The sequence below is a fragment of the Anabrus simplex genome, chromosome 9 (assembly GCF_040414725.1).
Source record: "Anabrus simplex isolate iqAnaSimp1 chromosome 9, ASM4041472v1, whole genome shotgun sequence".
Lineage (NCBI taxonomy): Eukaryota > Metazoa > Arthropoda > Insecta > Orthoptera > Tettigoniidae > Anabrus > Anabrus simplex.
In genome coordinates this window covers 23842034-23862197 of record NC_090273.1, presented here as the reverse complement: position 1 = coordinate 23862197, position 20164 = coordinate 23842034, and the positions used below count along the sequence as shown (strand labels likewise).

General features: G+C 38.5%; 1 protein-coding gene across 3 annotated transcripts in view; it reads left to right on the top strand.

Annotated features, from left to right (window-relative positions):
- The window catches only part of Tbc1d15-17 (TBC1 domain family member 15/17), a 115687-nt gene that overhangs the window by 8655 nt on the left and 86868 nt on the right, over positions 1–20164 (top strand). For all 3 annotated transcript variants that reach the window (XM_067154061.2, XM_067154060.2, XM_067154062.2), the window contains 3 exons: positions 8887–9077; positions 12808–13064; positions 19280–19478. In XM_067154061.2, coding sequence (XP_067010162.2) covers positions 8887–9077; positions 12808–13064; positions 19280–19478 — 647 coding nt within the window. The remainder of the gene's footprint in view (positions 1–8886; positions 9078–12807; positions 13065–19279; positions 19479–20164) is intronic.

The following is a 20164-nucleotide window of genomic DNA, read 5'->3' as shown; positions in this document are numbered from 1 at the left end:
CTTGTCTTGTTTCCTTGTATAAATGTGGCAAGGTGGGCCCTGTGGCATGCATGCCTACTCTCAGCTCAAGATCCAACTGTCTACCATAATCCTCACTTTATCTTAGTTTTCCTCTTGTGTGGTGAAAGGCAGGTAAATAATTCTGGATGTTAATATGCTAGATGGACTGGAACACTACTGAACTAGCTGCAGTTCCAGTATAGGCCTATAGTATGTGTGAGACGTAAGGTATAAGGTAGAGTCCAGTGAATTATAATATATATGAAAGAACATGTCCTGACTGACTGATTCATCATCGCCGAGCCAAAACTACTGGACATAATGAAATGAAATTTTGAGGATACATTTATAGTACAATGTAGTTGCTCGCTAAGGGAGGAATTTTGGATATTTCGTCGCTAAGGGGGTGAAAAGGGTGGTTAAATTTTAAAATGAGTGTATCTATATCTCAAAATGTTTAAAGTTTACAGATGTAAAAATTGGTATTTAGAATCCCCATTAAAAATAAAGAAACACGTACTTTTTTGTTTTCGGAAAATCCAAATAGGAGGGGGTGAAAAAGGGGTGGAATGCCTTGAATGAGGATATTTATACCTCAGAAACAGAAGATATTACAGACTTGAAAATTGGTATGTGGGATCTCCTTTGAAAATAAACATGCATTTTTGTTTTTTGTTTTTTGAAAATCCAATTAATGGGGGTTAAACAGGAGTGACTAATTGGGGTGAATGTTTAGAAAGACTATATCTACAGTATATCTCAGAAACGTAAAATGTTACAGACATAAAAATTGGTACTTGGAATCTCCTGTAAAAGTAAAGAAACATAGCTGATTTGTTTTTGGAAACTCCCCTTAAGATGAATTAAAAAGGGGGTGAAATTTTAAAATGATCATTTCTACAGTATATCTCAAACTTAACATGTTACCGAAGTGAAAAATAGTATTTTTTTATCTCTATTAAAATAAAGAAACATGTTTTTTCTCTCTAAAAAACCACTTGGGTTAGAGGGGTAAAAGTGACTGAAAATGGGGTTGTATTATTTGAATTAGAATACTGATATCTCAAAAGCTGAAAATGTTAGACATGATATTTGGAATTTGGAATCTTCTTTAAAAATAAAGAAGCATGTATTTTTTGTTTTCAGAAATCCACCCAAAAATTAGTTGAAATATTTGTATGAGGATATTATTATCTCAAAAACAAAAGATTTTGCAGACGCGAAAATCTGTATTTGGAATCTGCTTTAAAATTAAAGAAATGCGTATTCCCGGAAAATCCAATGAAGGGGGTGGGGGGGGGGGGAGGTGAAAGAATTGAAAAATTAATTGAATTAATTTTATGAGGATACTTACATATAAAAGAAACAACAGGATGTAAATGGATCAGAGAAGTAAGAGAGGATCTGAAGGAAATAGGCCTTACAACAGAAGACACCAAAAATAAGATAAAATTGAATACAAAACTCAAGAATACAAACCTCCGCTTTACCCTTACACAAAACAAACCAACAACACGCACATTTTCAACTGAGGAAAGGGCACGAAGATCGGAGCGTCTGAAGAAGTACTGGGAGGACCGCAAAGCCCGAACAATCCCTTCAAAGAGACCTGAACGACGGACTGACTAAAGTGATCCTATGTGGTCATAAAAGAAGAAGAAGAAGAAGAAGAAGAAAAGAAACTAAAGTTGTTACAGACGTGAAAATTGGTAATTGGATCTCCTGTAAAACCAAAGAAAAAATCTTGGGGGCGAGGGTGAAGAGAAGTTGAATTCCTTTTATGAGGACACATATCTCAGAAACTGAAGATGTTAGAGTCGTGATAATTGGTATTTAGAAGATCCTTTACTACTAAAGAAACAAGTATTTTTTGCCAGAAAATTCATTTAGAAGGGGGGGGGAGGGAGTATGAAACGAATTGAAAAAAAATGAATTCTTTTTATGGGTATACTTATATCTCACAAGTCAGAACTGAAGGTAAGAGACTGAATGTTGGTATTTGGAATCTCCTTTAAACATAAAGAAACGCGCATTCTTTTTTGGGGGGTGGGGGTAAATCAACTTAACGGCGGTGGGGTGAAAAATGAGTTGAGACCAATTGATTTTACTGTTCGTAATGTACATTCTGCCCATAAACTGATCATTTTTAATCTTTCTTGGGTTCGTTTTCAAGAGCCGTGTTTTCCTTTGGAGGACATAAAATTAGATTACAGTAGATTCTCCTGGCATATAAATAAAAATTTAAACACATTTGAAATAAACGATAGGAATAGCATTGACCGTGCAATTGTTCACCTCTATAATAAGGTCAATAATGCATGGAATTATATCATTCGTGTCGCCAGAAATCTCGTGCACTTGACTACGTGCGACGATGGTGCTGGTCACATTGTCAGCAATGACAATGGCCTCAGATGTAATTTACCGCCAATTAGCGGTCTTGCATCTTGCTTTGGGGTCAATAATAATAATAATAATAATAATAATCTAAATTCATCTTCACCCACCCTAATAATAATAATAATAATAATAGTAATAATGTTCTGGACCGCCGTCCAAATGTGCGGACCGCGCTAGAAATAGGACTTGTTCCGGGTAATGACTACTATTGCAGTCCGGCCGCAGGTTCAATACCGCCAAGGCACTCAAGACGACACCACGCCGGTTCCCCTCAAGGATTTGAACCATATTAAAAATGCTTATAGGGAAAGTCAGATCACGAATTTTGGCGGATTCTCTCAGAAAACGAGTCAGATTGCGAATTTCGGTGGATTATATATAAAACATTAAGCATTCAGTTATAAATTTCATTATAATACTGTAGCCAAGCACGGGTATCTTGCTAGTCATAAATATTTGCTTTCCAGCATGACTTCACTTATATATGAGTTATGGAGAAGCATTCAAGTTTTATGGCAAGTTTTAAACTTCAAGTAATACAGTTTGTGGAGAAACATGGTAATCGTGGTGTGTGCTGAGGATTTTATGTGATGGGGTTGAATGCACATATTTGACAAAAAAGGAAAGTTGCTCTTGAAGCTACCAACAAATCAACGTGTTTGGGGAAACAAAAAGCGAACAGGGTCAGGACTCCAAGTTTTGACTTGGAATATGTACTGTGCAGTAGGTATTATTGAAATAAGTATCTAAGAAATAATGTTAGGTTTTGGTCCACCCAATCAATTAACATCATTTTACAAGTGAACTATTTAATTAAAAAACATGTTAAATATATTTAGGGACATGTTTTGTCTCTGTTTGAGAATTCATCAGCCATAAAATCACATGGTAGATTACGAAACTCAAAATTCAGAATTTGAAAAAGAAAATGGAAGAACCCAAAGCCTTTTAAAAGACATTTTTGAGAAACGTAAAAGATATAAATATAAATACATTATTTACACAAATTGACCTCAATTCTTGCAAAAACTTTTGTTGTCATTAACGTTAAAAAAGATGAAATATAACTTGAAATATTATAAGCCTGCCATAACATCTCATACGGAATCAATGTTCACTATTGGTGTCCGTATTTAAAACGGAAGTTCCTTTTGAACTGTTGAGAAAAGATTGGAGAAGAAATATACACATATTTAACACGTTCGCGGCCGCTCGGATATCTGCAACCATTACCGTGGTACCATAATATTTTTTTGCTTAAAGGACTTCATTTCTGTGTCCTTATGCATTTTAGATTATTATTTTAATTATTTCAATATTATTTATGTACATACGAGCCATGACGCACACACTCCGTCAGCGGCACTACCAATGAGTTTTTCGCCTTCGGTGCCGTTTGACGCAGCATGTGCGTCATGACTGGAACATTTCACACAAAGATACTGTGCAGTAGAATCTTGTTATTGCTGTGTGAACAATGTATACTTACCTTAGGCCTACTCCATAAGCTGTACAGTGTAACTAGTCAAAACAGTGTGCTACATTTCAGTGACATTTCCTTGCAAAAATAACTTTTCTGCAAATGCGTTACATTCAGTTACAATGTTATTCAGCAAGCACGCGAAAATAATCAATGGGTTTCGCGTTACTTGGCAATGGAACCTTAATTCCCGGCCAACCAATAAAGTTTGTGTTTCATTGAGGATGAATCTGAACTCCCAAGAAATGACCCCTGAAATATTGCCCATGTTATTTGCGGGGGAGATTTGGAGATGAGAAATTACTTATGTCTTCCTCATCTTCTGTAATGTGAGAATTGGGAGTAGACACTCAACACACATCCGTGATTAAGATTCTCACTCAGGCGGCTACAGTCACTTTTCACACTGGCATCACTGTCGTCGCTATCAATGCTGTCACTGTCACTAGCGTTCAGGAGAGCTTCCAGACTATCATCATTAATTGCAAATCGCTTGTTTATCCCGCTAACAATTAAATTGAAATAATAAATAAGGTAGTTCAACCTATTCAATACAAATAAATACGAAATGTAGTGTTACATTCCTATTTAATTATAAGTGGAAGGTTCTGAAACTTCACTGTTCTCTCTTGACATCGCAGAAACGTATGCCGACTTGTAATGGCTACAGAGATTGTAACTAACAATTGATCTGATGCCCGGATGGCGCAAATGAATAACAACACCATAACAATGCACAGGTCTGTTTGTTTACATACATATTGGCAGAAATATGAGCTTTAATATTTGGCGCGGAGTGTGGCGCACATGTGTCATCATCGGCACTGAGTGAAAGTGGAGTCATGACGCATATGTGTTGTCATCGGCTGCAAACGTGTTAATGAGGTAATTTAACACTTCTTGCAAACAATCTGTCTGCAAAGTTTTTCAAGTAAGGTCGTTCATATTTAACTTTGCAGAAAGATTGTTTGCAAGAAGTGTTGAACTACCTCATTAAATATGTGTATATTTGTTCTCCAATGTTTTCTCAACGGTTCAAAAGGAACTTCCGTTTTAAATATGGATGACAACAATGGACATTGGTTCCGTATGAGACGTTATGGCAGGCTTATCATATTTCAAGTTATATTTCATCTCTTTTAACGTTGAAAACAACAAAAGTTTTTGCAAAAAGTGAGGTCAATTTGTCCAAAAAGGTATTTATATTTATATCTTTTGCGTTTCTCAAATGTCCTTAAAAAGGCATTGGGTTCTTGCATTTTTTTAAAAATTTGAATCTTGAGTTTTGTAATCTACCATGTGATTTTATGGCTGATGAAGTCTCAAATAGAGATGAAACATGTCCCTAAATATATTTAATGTTTTTTAATTAAATAGTTCACTTGTAAAGTGATGAGTTGATTGGGTGGACCAAAACCTAACATTGTTTCTTAGTTTTAACGGTATCGATGCGGATCTATACGATGAAGTTCGTATATTGTATAAATATCTAATTTGAAATTTACCCATATATTCGTGGTTGGTTTGCAGAAATATGGAAGAGTTGCTTCTAGAGCTTTTCAACAACTGCTTGTAAGAAAGTAAAATAATACATACATTACATTACATACATTATCATTATAGACTGTTATGCCTTTCAGCATTCAGTCTGCAAGCCTCTGTGAATTTACTAAACCTCGCCACAATCCTCAATTTGCAACTAGTGTTGTGACCTCATTTAGTTCTATACCTCTTATCTTTAAATCATTAGAAACCGAGTCTAACCATCGTCGTCTTGGTCTACCTCTACTTCTCTTACCCTCCATAACAGAGTCCATTATTCTCCTAGGTAACCTGTCCTCCTCCATTCGCCTCACATGACCACACCACTGAAGTCGGTTTATGCGTACAGCTTCATCCATCGAGTTCATTCCTAAATTAGCCTTTATCTCCTCATTCCGAGTACCCTCCTGCCATTGTTCCCACCTGTTTGTACCAGCAATCATTCTTGCTACTTTCATGTCTGTTACTTTTAACTTATGAATAAGATATCCTGAGTCCACCCAGCTTTTGCTCCCGTAAAGCAAAGTTGGTCTGAAAACTGTGAGCTCACTGCATTAGCTTTACGACACCTTGACTCAATCTCACTATATTACCATCCTGGGAGAACACACAACCTGAATACTTGAAATTATCGACCTGTTCTACCTTTGTATCATCAATCTGACATTCAATTCTGTTGGATTTCTTGCCTACTGACGTCAATTTAGTCTTCGAGAGGCTAATTTTCATACCATACTCATTGCACCTATTTTCAAGTATCAGGATATTGGACTGCAGGCTTTCGGCACAATCTGCCATTAAGACCAAGTCGTCAGCATAGGCCAGACTGCTTACTATATTTCCACCTAACTGAATCCCTCCCTGCCATTTTATACCTTTCAGCAGATGATCCATGTAAACTACGAACAGCAAAGGTGAAAGATTACAGCCTTGTCTAACTCCTGTAAGTACCCTGAACCAAGACCTCATTCTACCATCAATTCTCACTGAAGCCCAATTGTCAACATAAATGCCTTTGATTGCTTTTAATAATCTACCTTTCATTCCATAGTCCCCCGGTATGGCGAACATCTTTTCCCTCGGTACCCTGTCATATGCTTTCTCTAGATCTACGAAACATAAACACAACTGCCTATTCCTCTCGTAGCATTTTTCAGTTACCTGGTGCATACTGAAAATCTGATCCTAACAGCCTCTCTGTGATCTGAAACCACACTGGTTTTCATCCAACTTCCTCTCAACGACTGATCGCACCCTTCCTTCCAAGATGCCAGTGAATACTTTGCCTGGTATACTAATCAATGAGATACCTCGATAGTTGTTGCAATCCTTCCTATTCCCTTGCTTATAGATATAGGTGCAATTACTGCTTTTGTCCAATCCGAAGGTACCTTACCAACACTCCATGCTAATTTTACTACTCTATGAAGCCATTTCATCCCTGCCTTCCCACTATACTTCACAATTTCAGGTCTAATTTCATCTATTTCTGCTGCCTTATGACAATGGAGTTTATTTACCATCCTTTCCACTTCCTGAAGCATAATTTCACCAACATCATTTTCCTCCTCCCCATGTGGTTGGCTGTTCACAACACCACCAAGATGATTTCCTTTTACATTGAGAAGATGTTCAAAATATTCCCTCCACCTCTCCAGTGATTCCCTGGGATCTATTATGAGTTCACCTGAATTACTCAAAACACTGTTCATTTCCTTTTTCCCTCCCTTCCTAAGATTCTTTATTACTGTTCAGAAAGGTTTCCCTGCTGCTTGACCTTGCCTTTCCACGTTGTTACCAAAATCTTCCCATGACTTCTTTCTGGATTCAACAACTATTTGTTTCGCTCTGTTTCTTTCATCTACATACAAATCCCTGTCTGCCTCGGCCCTTGTTTGGAGCCATTTCTGATAAGCCTTCTTTTTACGTTTAAAAGCTGCTCTCACTTCATCATTCCATGAAGCTGTTTGCCTTTTCCCATCTTTACACACAGTTGTTCTTAGGCATTCCCTTGCAGTTTCTACTACAGCATCCCTGTATGCCACCCATTCACTTTCTATATCCTGAACCTGCTTACTGTCTACTGTTCGAAACTTCTCACTAATCATATCCATGTACTTCTGTCTAATTTCCTCGTCCTGGAGATTTTCTACCCTTATTCGTTTGCAGACAGATTTCACTTTCTCTACACTAGGCCTAGAGATACGTAGTTCACTACAGATCAGATAGTGGTCTGTATCATCGAAAAATCGCCGGAAAACTCGTACATTCCTAACAGATTTCTTGAATTCGAAGTCTGTTAAGATATAATCTATTATGGATCTGGTACCTCTAGCCTCCCACGTGTAGTGGTGAATAGCCTTATGCTTGAAGAATGTATTCGTAACAGCTAAACCCATACTAGTACAGAAGTCCAGCAAACTCTTCCCATTCCCATTAGCTTCTATATCTTCCCCACATTTACTAATCACCCTTTCGTATCCTTCAGTTCTATTCCCAACTCTCGCATTGAAATCGCCCATTAGCACTATTCTATCCTTGCTGTTTACCCTGACCATGATGTCACTCAGTGCTTCATAAAACTTGTCAACTTCATCCTCATCTGCATCCTCACATGGTGAATACATGGACACAATTCTAGTCCTAATTCCTCCAACTGACAAATCTACCCACATCATTCGCTCATTTATGTGCCTAACAGAAACTAGGTTTTGTGCAATGGTATTCCTGATAAAGAGCTCTGTCCTTCCGTTTCTAACACCCGCCAAGTACACTTTATAATCTATCTCTTCCTCATTATCTCCCCTTACCCGAATATCACTTACTCCTAGCACATCTAGATCCTCTTTGGTGATTCAGCCAGTTCTACTTTCTTTCTTCCATAAGTCCCATTAATATTGATAGCACCCCATCGAATTCCATTTCATTCGCCTAGTTGTTTCCAAGGAGTCCCTCGCCTGTCAAATAGAAGTGGGACTCCGTTACTCCCATAGGTCCGAAGCTTGCTTAAAATGTTCTGAGCTCAGTAAATTCATGAAGCAGGATGCTACCCTACTTGCACATAGTCCAAGTGAGGATCTCTCCTCGAACGGGTTATGGACCACCGGTGGATTGTATAGTCTTAGCCGCCTGAGCACAAGGAGGGCCAGGACTCAGAATATGTCTGAGATGCCCACTCCCATTCCATAGCAACTGGTATCCCGACTTTCAGGACCACTTACTAGGTCACTCTGCCGTTGCCCATGGTTCACGAACTAGGATGTAACCACAGTAACCCACAAACATGAACCATCTGTCCTCAAAATATGCTAGAAAACAAAATAATACGACTGAATCCTGATGTTTATTTTTTATTTTCTTCCACATTAAAATAAGTCTAATCTTACATTTTTCCCCCCAATAAAAATGTGAAAATTGTTGATACTGTTCAAACCATTCTGTTTCTTGTTTCCTCTTTGTACCAGGTCCAGGAAGGATAAAAATCTCTACATGATTTTAAACCAACGGGAGAGCCAAGTGCTTGATCGATCCTTTGCAGAATTGGATATTTTTACAGAAAACAAATCGGACTATGTATGGAAATTTGTGAAAGATTTTCATAGCCACCCATATGAAACTACGATGGGAGCTTTCAGTAAACTCACTGATGCATGGTGTAAGTATGTGTTTTAATACTTTGGTCATATCTTGAAATTAACTTTGTGGCCTTAAATTTTCTTTCAGCTTATTGTAATACACTTACAAGCTGTTGAATTAGAGATAGCAACTGGAGTGGGGATATGGTGCTGCTCGGTCCAGCGAATGTAATAGGAGGGCATGGCATGCAACAGTGATGACGTCAGACCTTGTTCAGGCTATAAGAGTAACAGTTGATTGCAGGATGGGTAAGACATGAGACATCGCAGTTTGATCTAGGCCAGATTGACGGTGCCAGACCTGTGTTCTCCCCAGAAATTTTCATCAGCTAGGTGGCAGGAATGAGTAGGTGGGCAGGGAACACTACGTAAAAAATGAGTATCGTAAAATTTAAATTTATTCCTCTCAGGGCATTAACAGTAATAGTAGACGGGTAAATATTAACTGCAAAATTCAACTAGTTTTTTTTTTTTTTTTTTTGCTAGGGGCTTTACGTCGCACCGACACAGATAGGTCTTATGGCGACGAAAGTTCAACTAGTTTAGTGTTCACTTTACAATAATAATATTTTAGTGTTATCACGAAGAAGACATAACAGAGTATTTTGAACTTCTAGTGTACTACTGCTCGTTCATAATCACTTGGTTGCTGTGGAGTGCCAGACGTGTTTGTTGCATCCCACGGAATCAAGTGCTCACATGCGTTTCCACGATAATCCAGACACCGCTCACGCACAACATTACATGATAAGCTAAACATTTAAACTCCATTATAACTCGTGCAATTATGCTGATAATCATGAAAATTTTTTTCATTTAAATATTTCACAGTATTTACATTTTAATTTGGAACACTCAATGACTCAAATATGTATTAACCCACGAGTGGTCGCTATATGAGATTTTCTCTCACATTGTTTTTTATTGTGATATTATTTCACAGTGATGAAAGGGAGGTGACTGTTCCCTCCTCTTGCTGAATTTATAACTGTCGTGAGTAGAGCAATTCACATTTGAAGGGTAAGCACCCCCTCGCCTAGTCAGAACAAAGGTTCCTATGTGTCCATGCGCGCTGGGCGAGAGTTTCTCTCATCGCGTGACTAATGACGTTGGTGTTATTTTGAAGTGGAGCGTGAAACTTATTCCTGTTGTTCACGTTAGTATTTGTATTATGAGAACTTCTTGTTTTTGAAAATGTTATTGTGTTCAGAAACCTTGCTTTGTAAGTAAATATTACTAGATAAAATGCATGTGTGAGATTTTACTTTTTACAGCTTCAGGACAGAAGTTATTTCTATGAAAATTGGATATGTTATTTTAAGTAGTAATTTGTGTCTTTAATAAACAGCTAATCATGTCCGGCTCCATGGTTAAATGGTTAGCGTGCTGACCTTTGGTCACAGAAGTCCCGGGTTTGATTCCCGGCAGGGTCGGGAATTTTAACCTTAATTGGTTAATTTCGCTGACACGGGGGATGGGTATATGTGTCATCTTCATCATTTCATCCTCATCATGACGCGCAGGTTGCCTACGGGTGTCAAATCAAAAGACCTGCATCTGGCGAGCCAAACTTGTCCTTGGACACTCCCGGCGTTAAAAGCCATACGCCATCTCTCTCTCTCAGCTAATCATTTCATTTTTATCTAAAATATAGAAGGTAGAACTTGCGTTTCATTTAAGTAGTAAATTTAAATCTTACAAAACTGTGAAAAATGTCATATTTATTTTAATGTGAGAGAAAGTCTCACGCGCGACCACTCACGGGTTAATATTATGTACACAGAGTGAGTTGGCTGTGCGGTTCGGACCGCAGAGCTGTGAGCTGTGAGATAGCGGGTTCAAACCCCCCTGTTGGCAGCTCTGAAGATGGTTTTCATGGTTAAGACCTATCTGCAGGGGCATATTTAGGGAGGGGTTACTGCAGGTTAGAACACCCCCCCCCCCCTGCCCATGGAATCTTTACACAAGGAGAATAAACAGGAACTGACAAACAATAAACTAAATAAACATTTAGAGACATCATTGTAGAACCAACAAATCTGTAATTCACTTATATCAATGCCCTCATAATGACAAGTCCATGCATACACCTTCATTGTGTCCTGCCATCATTTTGATACTATGAAACCTCCCCCTCGGCCGATCCTCGCTACGCTACTGCCTATATGTGTCAGAACTAGCACATATCTAGGTTATGATAGGTGGGCGGTCAGTGAAAACTGACTACTCAATCTCGTACAGGCACTGGGCTTTTCAAGTGCCACTGTATCATGAGTGTACTGTGAATATCTGGATTCAGGCCAATCCACGGCCTCCGGGTTCAACTGTCGTGGTGAACGATGCATTAACAGAGGTCGCCAGCATCTAGCTTAGATCCTAAGAGTGGATGGACAGGCCACAGTACAGCAGATAACTCGCCAATTTAATGGTGGAAAATGACTATGTATGAGCAGCCATACTATCCAGAACCATCTCCTTGTCATGAAGTACAGAAGCAAGCATCCCACAAGGGTATCTCTGCTCAACACCCGTCACAAAGCACAACAGCTGACATGGGCAAAGGAACGCTGCCATTGGACGATCGAAGCATGGAGAAAGGTCGTCTGGATAGATGAATAGAGGTACCAGTTGATACATGGTTGTGGCCGGGTTTGAGTGCATCATTAACCACTTGAGGTATTGGAGTCCTCTTGCCAGCAGGGTACAGGTCAGGCTGGTGGTGTCGGTATCCTCGTATGGGGACTGTTCACGTTGGTTGAAATGGGACCTCTGGTACATTAGACAATGTCCTTCACCGGTGAGCATTACAGGAACCTGCTGACAGATCACCTTCTACCCTTTGTTCATCTCCAGAACCCTGCATCCGACAATGCTCCAGTCCATCTTTCGTAAATTGTGGCGGCTGACTGGTTCGGTGAACACTCTACAGATATGAAGATGCCTGCTTGGCCCATAAGGAGCCCCTATGTCAATCCCTTTTAGCACATCTGGGATGCTGTCGAGAGGGATGTGTGTCCTAGACCCTGCTCCGACCAATCTTTATGTATTATGGGAGACCGCACAGTGATCACGGACCAGTATGACTCCGCAGCACTTTCGGTGTCTTGTGGAGTCCATGCCACACCGCATCACTGCTGTCATAAAGTCGAAACGGGGGCTACACGCTGCTTACTACCCATATATCTTTAATTGATTTGCTCATGAGTAAGACATAGGTTATAATAAAATATAAAAATGAAGCAGACAAGGTAATCTAAGAGAATTGCTTAAAGCAGATGCTCATTTGCTTATTTCTGATGTGCAGTTAGTGCTTGGAGAATAATAGGACCCACGTTTTTCATTGAAACAATCAATGCTAGTAGCTTAAATGATTTTGGTAGTTTTGCAGCCACTTATTTGGTTTGGATGTTTGTTTGGCTCTCGCTGTAACTGAAGGATAATACACAGTTTAAAATAGGAATTTTTAATGGACAGAAAAATGCCAACGTTATTATGGGTTTCTCGTTATATCTCGTACTCACTATAGCGGACTTCTACTGTATATGGTAATTTACATTCTTAGAGTGTGACTGTACACCATTAATTTTTACAGTTCACCCTGTTAGATAAGTGCCTAGAACAGAAATGTTTATAAAATTAGATTGTGGCTTAAGTTGTTGATGTTAATTGTCTCCCTAAAATCAATGTAAATTTCACAAAAGTGAAGTGATATTTTGGATTTCTTTCTAAGGTGTTTCTTAAAAATTCTAGTGTATGGTCGGACCACAGCTGATAAGAGAATGGAAGATGAAGTTGCAGAACTGTTGCATAGAAGTTGGACGACTGATGAACCTATTAACAATGTTGGACCAGATGAATATGAAGTGATAGGAACTGTGCCGGTCCTCCCTCCACGTCCACCCGCTCCTCGTGGGAATCCATTGACCATTGATCAGTGGGCACGTTATCAAGATGAGGAAGGAAGAGTTCGTGAAGTGGATACTGTCAAGGAGATCATTTTCAGAGGTGTAGGTACATCTAAATGCTGTACCATGAATAATATATTAAATTACAGATTTGTTTAAATAGACAAAATTTCTTAAAATAATCCTCAATGGCATTGCAGTGTAATGGGGTTAAGTTCCATATTTTTTGAATCAGCATTTGTTGGCATTTTAGATACAAGTTAGTGGCTTATACTACATCTATTTGACCTCAACATCTTTCAGATACTGTTTTATGTATTTTGAGTAATGTGAATGGTACTGCAGCTAGTTATTTTTCCAGGTAATTGGTCAAGCTGTTGAAGAAAAAAGGAGAAAATTAAAAATGCAATTACAGTAGAACCTCGATAATTCGAAATCGGTTAATTCAAAATCCCACCTAATTCGAAGAAGTTCTCGTTCCCAGAAACATGAGATACAGTTTTGCATGTTATTTGAATTGTTTAATTCGAAATACGGATAATTCGTAATTCGAAGTACAATGTCGGACCCATTACCGAAATTCAGACTTTATTTCGAAACTGCCTTTACATTTTAAAGCAATAGTATGTTACAGAGTAATTTCAACTCGAAATTTATCCGCTCCGCGTCATAATAGAACAAGTTCCGGAACGTGGAGGGGTAGCTTTCTGCACTTACACTCACTTCGGTGGGTCTACAGTACACTTCATGATTGCTAAGTTGAATGAAATCGGAATTCTTTTGTATTCAACCTTTTAAGGAACGCCGTAATATCACGCAACAGGCAGTGTGCGGAAAAATAGAATCCACGAACACTAGCGATACCGACAGTTGACGAAAACACGTGGCTCATATAACAAATTCGTAGGCACCGTGCAATATTGTCATTGCTGGTGAAACTGCATCGCTTTATTTTAATGCGAGCCCAAACGGTCTTATGGTTTTAAAGGAGAAATTGCCAGCCGGGGAATCGTACAAGGGTGGGGGTGGGGGTCATAGTAGTGCGTTGCAATGCACGTGAAAGCGAGAAACTTTATCCCCTCGTCATAGGAAAGTTCGATAAGCCACAATGTTTTAATCACCTTCCATGCTAGTACAAAGCATCTAAAAGTGCGAACAGTACAGAAATCCAAAAAAAAATGCATTTGCACAGGGGAACCGGCATCATTTATCCTCATCTTTGAATTGTGTGATTTTTATCTTTTGTTGCGTGAGGTTATGTTTGTCAGTGATTTATCCAAGTGGATTATTTGAACATTGTAAATGCACCTTGTTGGATACATTTTGGAATGTTTTTTCCATGGCATTTGAAAGGTTTAAACTGTGAATCGAGGTGATTGCATGTATTAATGGGTCTTATAATACTTTGTGACGCGGCAAGTGTTTACATTTCTGAAGTATGAGAGAAGTGCCTTGGCGGGAAATCGAACAAGGATAGTCATAGGAAAGTTTGATTTTATGGGCATCGGGTACTTTCTGTGTAAATACAAGACATCTAAAATGCATACAGTATAGTAATCCAATTAATAAAGCACTTTTACATGGGAGTGGGAGCCAGCATAGATTTCTCCTTGTCTTTGAATCGTGCTTTTTTCTTTCTTTATTTCGTTGCATGAGGTTATGTTTGCCAGTGAGATATCAGAGTGCATTATTTGAATACTGTAAATGCACCTTCTTGGATACATTTTGGAAATAGTTCTTTTTCATGACATTTGAAAGGTATAAACTGTGAATCAAGGTTAACTGCATGCAGTAACGGGCCTTAGAATATTTTGTAACACGGCAAGGGTTGGTACTTCTGAATTGTGAATTGGCTGTTAATTCGAAATCACGTAATTCAAAGTCCGATTTTTGAGTCCCAAGGGCTTCGAATTAACGAGGTTTTATTGTACCTGGGCAAATTTATATGGTATTTATCCATGTAATAGATGCACTTGTTTTTCCCAGTTTTTATAACAATTTAGAGTGTACATGAACAAGTTCCTCCTTACTTGACTAACTACTCACTGCTTGACCCTTACCAATCTGGTTTCAAGAAAGGACACAGCACAACGACTGCCTTACTGCAATTGACTGACTATATCCGACACGCAGTGATCTTTATCACTTGTAACGCAGTGGGCACTCGACAAGTGGCTGTACTGGTTCTACTCTATTTTTCTAGTGCTTTTGATACTGTTGTTCCTCAACTGCTACTTTCAAAATTGGATTCATTAAATTTCAGCAAGACAGCAATAAACTTTTTCAGTTCGTACCTCAAAAATCGCTGTCAGTGTGTCACAGTAAATAATAACAGATCTAAGTGGTTAAACAAACCTCTTGGTGTTCCCGTACTTGGACTTATTGCTGTTTGCAATTTACATACTCGATGTTGCCAAATTGATTATACACTGCAAGTATCATCTTTATGCAGATGATCTGCAGATCTACTACCACTCAAGAACTGATAAAATTCACAGTGCTATATAACAAGTTAACGCATATTTGTCGCATAAGTAATTTTGCATTGAGCGACAATCTCAAAATTAATCCTCTTAAAACGCAAGCAATAATCATTGGCACTTCAAAAAACTTACACGTCTTAAAACAATACAAAATTCCTCCTGTAGCACTAAACAGTACCATTATTCCATATTGTGAAACAGTTATGAATCTCGATGTGGCTATAAGCGAAACATTGAACTGATCGCAACATGTGACGAAAGTGTGCCAAATGATATATCAAAACCTATATCTCCTGAAGCGGTTTAAAAATATACTTCCTTGGTCCCTGAAAATAAAGCTCATTCAGTCACTTTTGTTTCCAGTTCTAGAATACTGTGATACAGTTTTTATTGATATCAATAATGAGCAAGGCATGAGACTGCAACGTGCCCAAAATGCATGCATCAGGTATGCATTCGACATACGACCATGTGCCCAGGTATTCCCATACTATAGACTGTTATCTTGGTTACGACTGAATGACAGATGTAGACTCCATACAACTACTTCGGTGAACCCAGATTTCACTCCCTTAGTTCACTATAGAGCGTTCCAACCTTAAATTGCAGTATATCGTAGATGGAGCGCGCTGTTGCGAAATCGACTCGTGAAGATCACGCTCGAGTGTGACTTTTTCGTTTGTAATTTTGTAATTTTAAGTTCATTCATTCATAAACCGATATTTTTAGGATGGTAAAATACATACAACATACCTTAATCACTGTCGTTGCTCTCAGACATTGGACGTACACCTTCTGTCTTTTCTGCAAGGCCTGATGTTCCCGCTTTGGATGAACCGGGCTTGGGAGATAAACTTGAGGATGATCTGGACGATGAAGAAAGTCTTATTAAAAATCGTTCATCGTCGACGTTGTCCTGTAATTAGTCTGCTTTCCACAAATCTCTTAATTTTTCCTTACTTCCTGCACGTAATTTGCTCAATTGTCCACTGTAATGTTCTTATACGCAGCGGTTATTAAATTTTCCATATCATTTTTCTTGAATGATACATTATGATACTGGATGTAGTTTTTTACCTGGGACCACACCATCTCAATGGGGTTTAACTTGCAGTGATAAAGCGGAAGACGTAGAATCTGCCGACCTGCCGCTTTTGCCATTTCATCTATTCTCTGCTTATCATACAGAGCTCAATGCTAAGAAATGATGTGCAACAATTCTCGCTTGAGCATCCCGTCCTCAGAAGATATTTGCTTTTTACATAACCACTGTACAATGTCATCTTTTCGCCAAGAAGCCACCGGCAAAGGTTCCAACTTGTGGAAATGATAAGCGGCATTATCCAGCACGATCACGGCACCTTCGGGAGTGTTCGGCAACAGTTGCTCCGAAAACCACTTCACATAAATTTCACCAGTCATTTCCTCGTGGGCGTCTGCCGTGTTTTTATGGCAAAAAATATGTTAGTTCAGCATTTGGAACAAACCATGTTCATTACCCATGTGGACTAAGGCGAATCGCGGTCCTCGGCTTTTCGGTGACCTAAGTCCCGAACTTACCCCTTCAATGGCGGCCTGCCGTGCATTTTTCACTGTCGTATCCTTCCATTATTTTGTCACTGTCTGCCCAATATTTACCCACGATTCGTCTGTGTAAATTATAGCTTTATTTTGTGCCCTCAAACGTTTTATCTCCCTGAGATATCTGTGCCTCCAATTAATAATTTCATCGGTTTCAATGAAAGCTACTTTATTACCCCGTCTAAATGGAAGCCTATATCATGTAAGAAGCGATACAAGTAGTTTTGGAAAATCTTGGCAAAGAATCTTCTCCATTTACCCGACTGAAAATCACATTCAATGTCCGCGGTATGTTAGCAAATAAGAGAGTGAACCACCCGACGCACTCCACTTTGCACAATTTCATCATATTTAATTTTCCTTGCATTTTTCTGTCGTCCTTTTTTTTTTTTTTTTTCTCTCTGGGAGTTTGCAAAGGACCATGTGTGTGTTCCTTATAGTATAAATTGTTCTTCTGGAACAACCTGTAGCTTTAGCTGTTTCACTGACTGCACTACTCACATTCATAGTCTTTAAAAAATAATCCAGGACACTCATTATAATATTGCGTTCTTTTCCCTGTGATTACCTACAGAACATTTCTTTTTAATTTGACGATCCATTGTACATCCTTCTGCATTTTTTCTTCGAACTAAGAACCCCCTCATGAGCACGAACTCACAACTACACAAACACAACAAACACAATCCACTTGTCCTCAAGAACTATACATTTATCACTGATCTTTATTTAATAAATCTTATAATACTGATTAAATGAACACCACTGCACATGGCTGTCAGTATATTTAAAAGCTCACTGTTTGGGAGATCCCTACTGGCCAGCCAGCCGAGTAACTCGTGAAACGTAACCAAATGAGATGTTCTCCCTGTCATAAATTAAGATAACGAGATAAGGACTTGATTTAAAAATAACTTCCATATCCGAAGACCGTTTCCTTCGCTTTAACCACGCCATGATCCTTATGCACTTTTTCTTCAAACTAAGGTCCTTACGCACAAGGATGAACTCCCGAACCACACAAACGAAATACACTTGCCCTCAAGAATTGTACATATGTCACTGATATGTATTTAAACACTATTATATATACTACTGACAAAATGAGCACTGCACTGCATGCGACTGTCTGGAAATTTTAAAAGCACATGTTTGGGAGATCACTACCGGTACATCAGCCATACAGACAGACAGCCTGTCACAAATTAAGAACTAAGCAAGATCGGAACTTCGGGATGTTTTAAAAATAACTTCCATATCTGAAGTCCATTTGCCTCGCTTTGACCCCCCATGCAAATTCTATAAGAAAGACGCTGGTCAGCGACTGACATTTTCGTGCCTGCACATAAAAATCCCTGAACATGACTGAAAATAAATGCATATACTGCGTTTTGTTATCATTTAAATTTAAAAATAAACTTATCGACCTGAAATGTTTCTTTACCAGCAATGAAAGAATTAGGAAAATAATGAATATAAAATAGGAGTTATGACATAAGTTCTGTGTAATGAAGATTTTTGCATTTGGCGTAACTTTCCATTATATTACCATTTTCACACTAAATAATTTTTTTACATTCTTTTTGTTAATGGCATCAAATGCGCCTTGAAATTCTGTACATAACACGATATGTTTAAATTAGCTTGGGATGCTTCAGATGAGTCACTTTTTCGTCATGAATCCCTAACTTGTTGACTGCTTGACAACACCACCATTATATTATGTGCAAGCATTAACGGTATATATTGTGCTAGCTTTCTTGTTTTATTGTAATGTCTAAAAACCACATTAAAAAGAAGAAATATTTTCGCGTGGATGCGTGTTAAGAGGTGCAAAGGGTAAGCATGGCTGCCGTGCGTGCACCCATCTTAAGTCTCAAAGCCTGACAATAAACATCTGTTCTGTCTGCAGTGACTCTTTCGAATTGAGGTGCCGTTGTGAAGTTTCAGAGTGGTTGTGCCTTAGTTACACATTTACTGTATGTACTGTTTAATGAACAGTTTGATAATGAACATGTACAGTATTGATTTAGAGAGCTCACGTTGTCTGTCACGGCTAATGTTTGTAGCTAAGAGTGTAGTATATGTTACTCGTGCTGTACCTACAAGCTGCCGCAACTTCTCGTCAGACACAGATGGTACAAAAGGCAGGATCTGCTTCCATCTTTACTTGCAGTGTATTGTTCATGTATTGTAGCATCTCGTGAGTTCACATATTTAACGGTTGTATAACACTGTATTTTTATTTTTTAGGGAATAGCTCCTGGATTACGGTATGAGGTGTGGAAATATCTTCTGGGTTATTATCCCTGGGATTCCACGAGTGTTGATCGTCAAAATTTGAGGAAACAGAAAACTGAAGAGTATTTTAGGATGAAACTACAATGGCGAACAATTTCTCCAGCACAAGAAGAAAGGTTTGCTGACTTCAGGGATAGGAAAAGTCTTATAGGTGTGTATTGGCAGTAACAAAAATTTCCTCATTTGCCTGAAGGCTAAATGGTTTTGCTCAAGAGAAGAAAAAAAGACAAAGTAAAATTTCTATGTTTCCAGGACTGTTAGAAATACATAGTAAATGAGAGAAATCTAGGAACTGTAGATAAAGATATGCCTGTTCAAGGTTTTGTTGCAATGAAAATGACACAGGAAATAAGAAATCAGAAGGAAAGCTCATCTCAACTCTTAACTCTCTCGCTGACTTTAAGGCTAATAATCTTGTTTTACCTCCCAATCACTGAAATTCAGTATGGGATACTGTAGTGAAAGGTAGATATCTATCTAAGCCATACAGAAAAAATTGCAAGAACATTTTTGATAGAAATGGGGACTAAGTCTTCCAGTTAAATACAGTAAAACCTTGTTAAGACATATCTGCAGGGGCCAATTAGAAAGAACGTGTTACGCAAGAAAACGTATACTGAATATACAAATAAAAACTATCCAAGAGGGATATGGGAACTCTAGATCAGGTTTTTTCCAACATGAGGACATTTTAAGTTGTGTGTCCGCAGGTACAGTGAAAACTGTATCTACCGTTTCTAAAGATGAAAGTATTAAAAGGTGTGAAAAACACAAGAGAGCAAATATGTAAACGTGCACGGGGGTCCATAAAAATATCAGAGTATAAGCCTTTTCTTT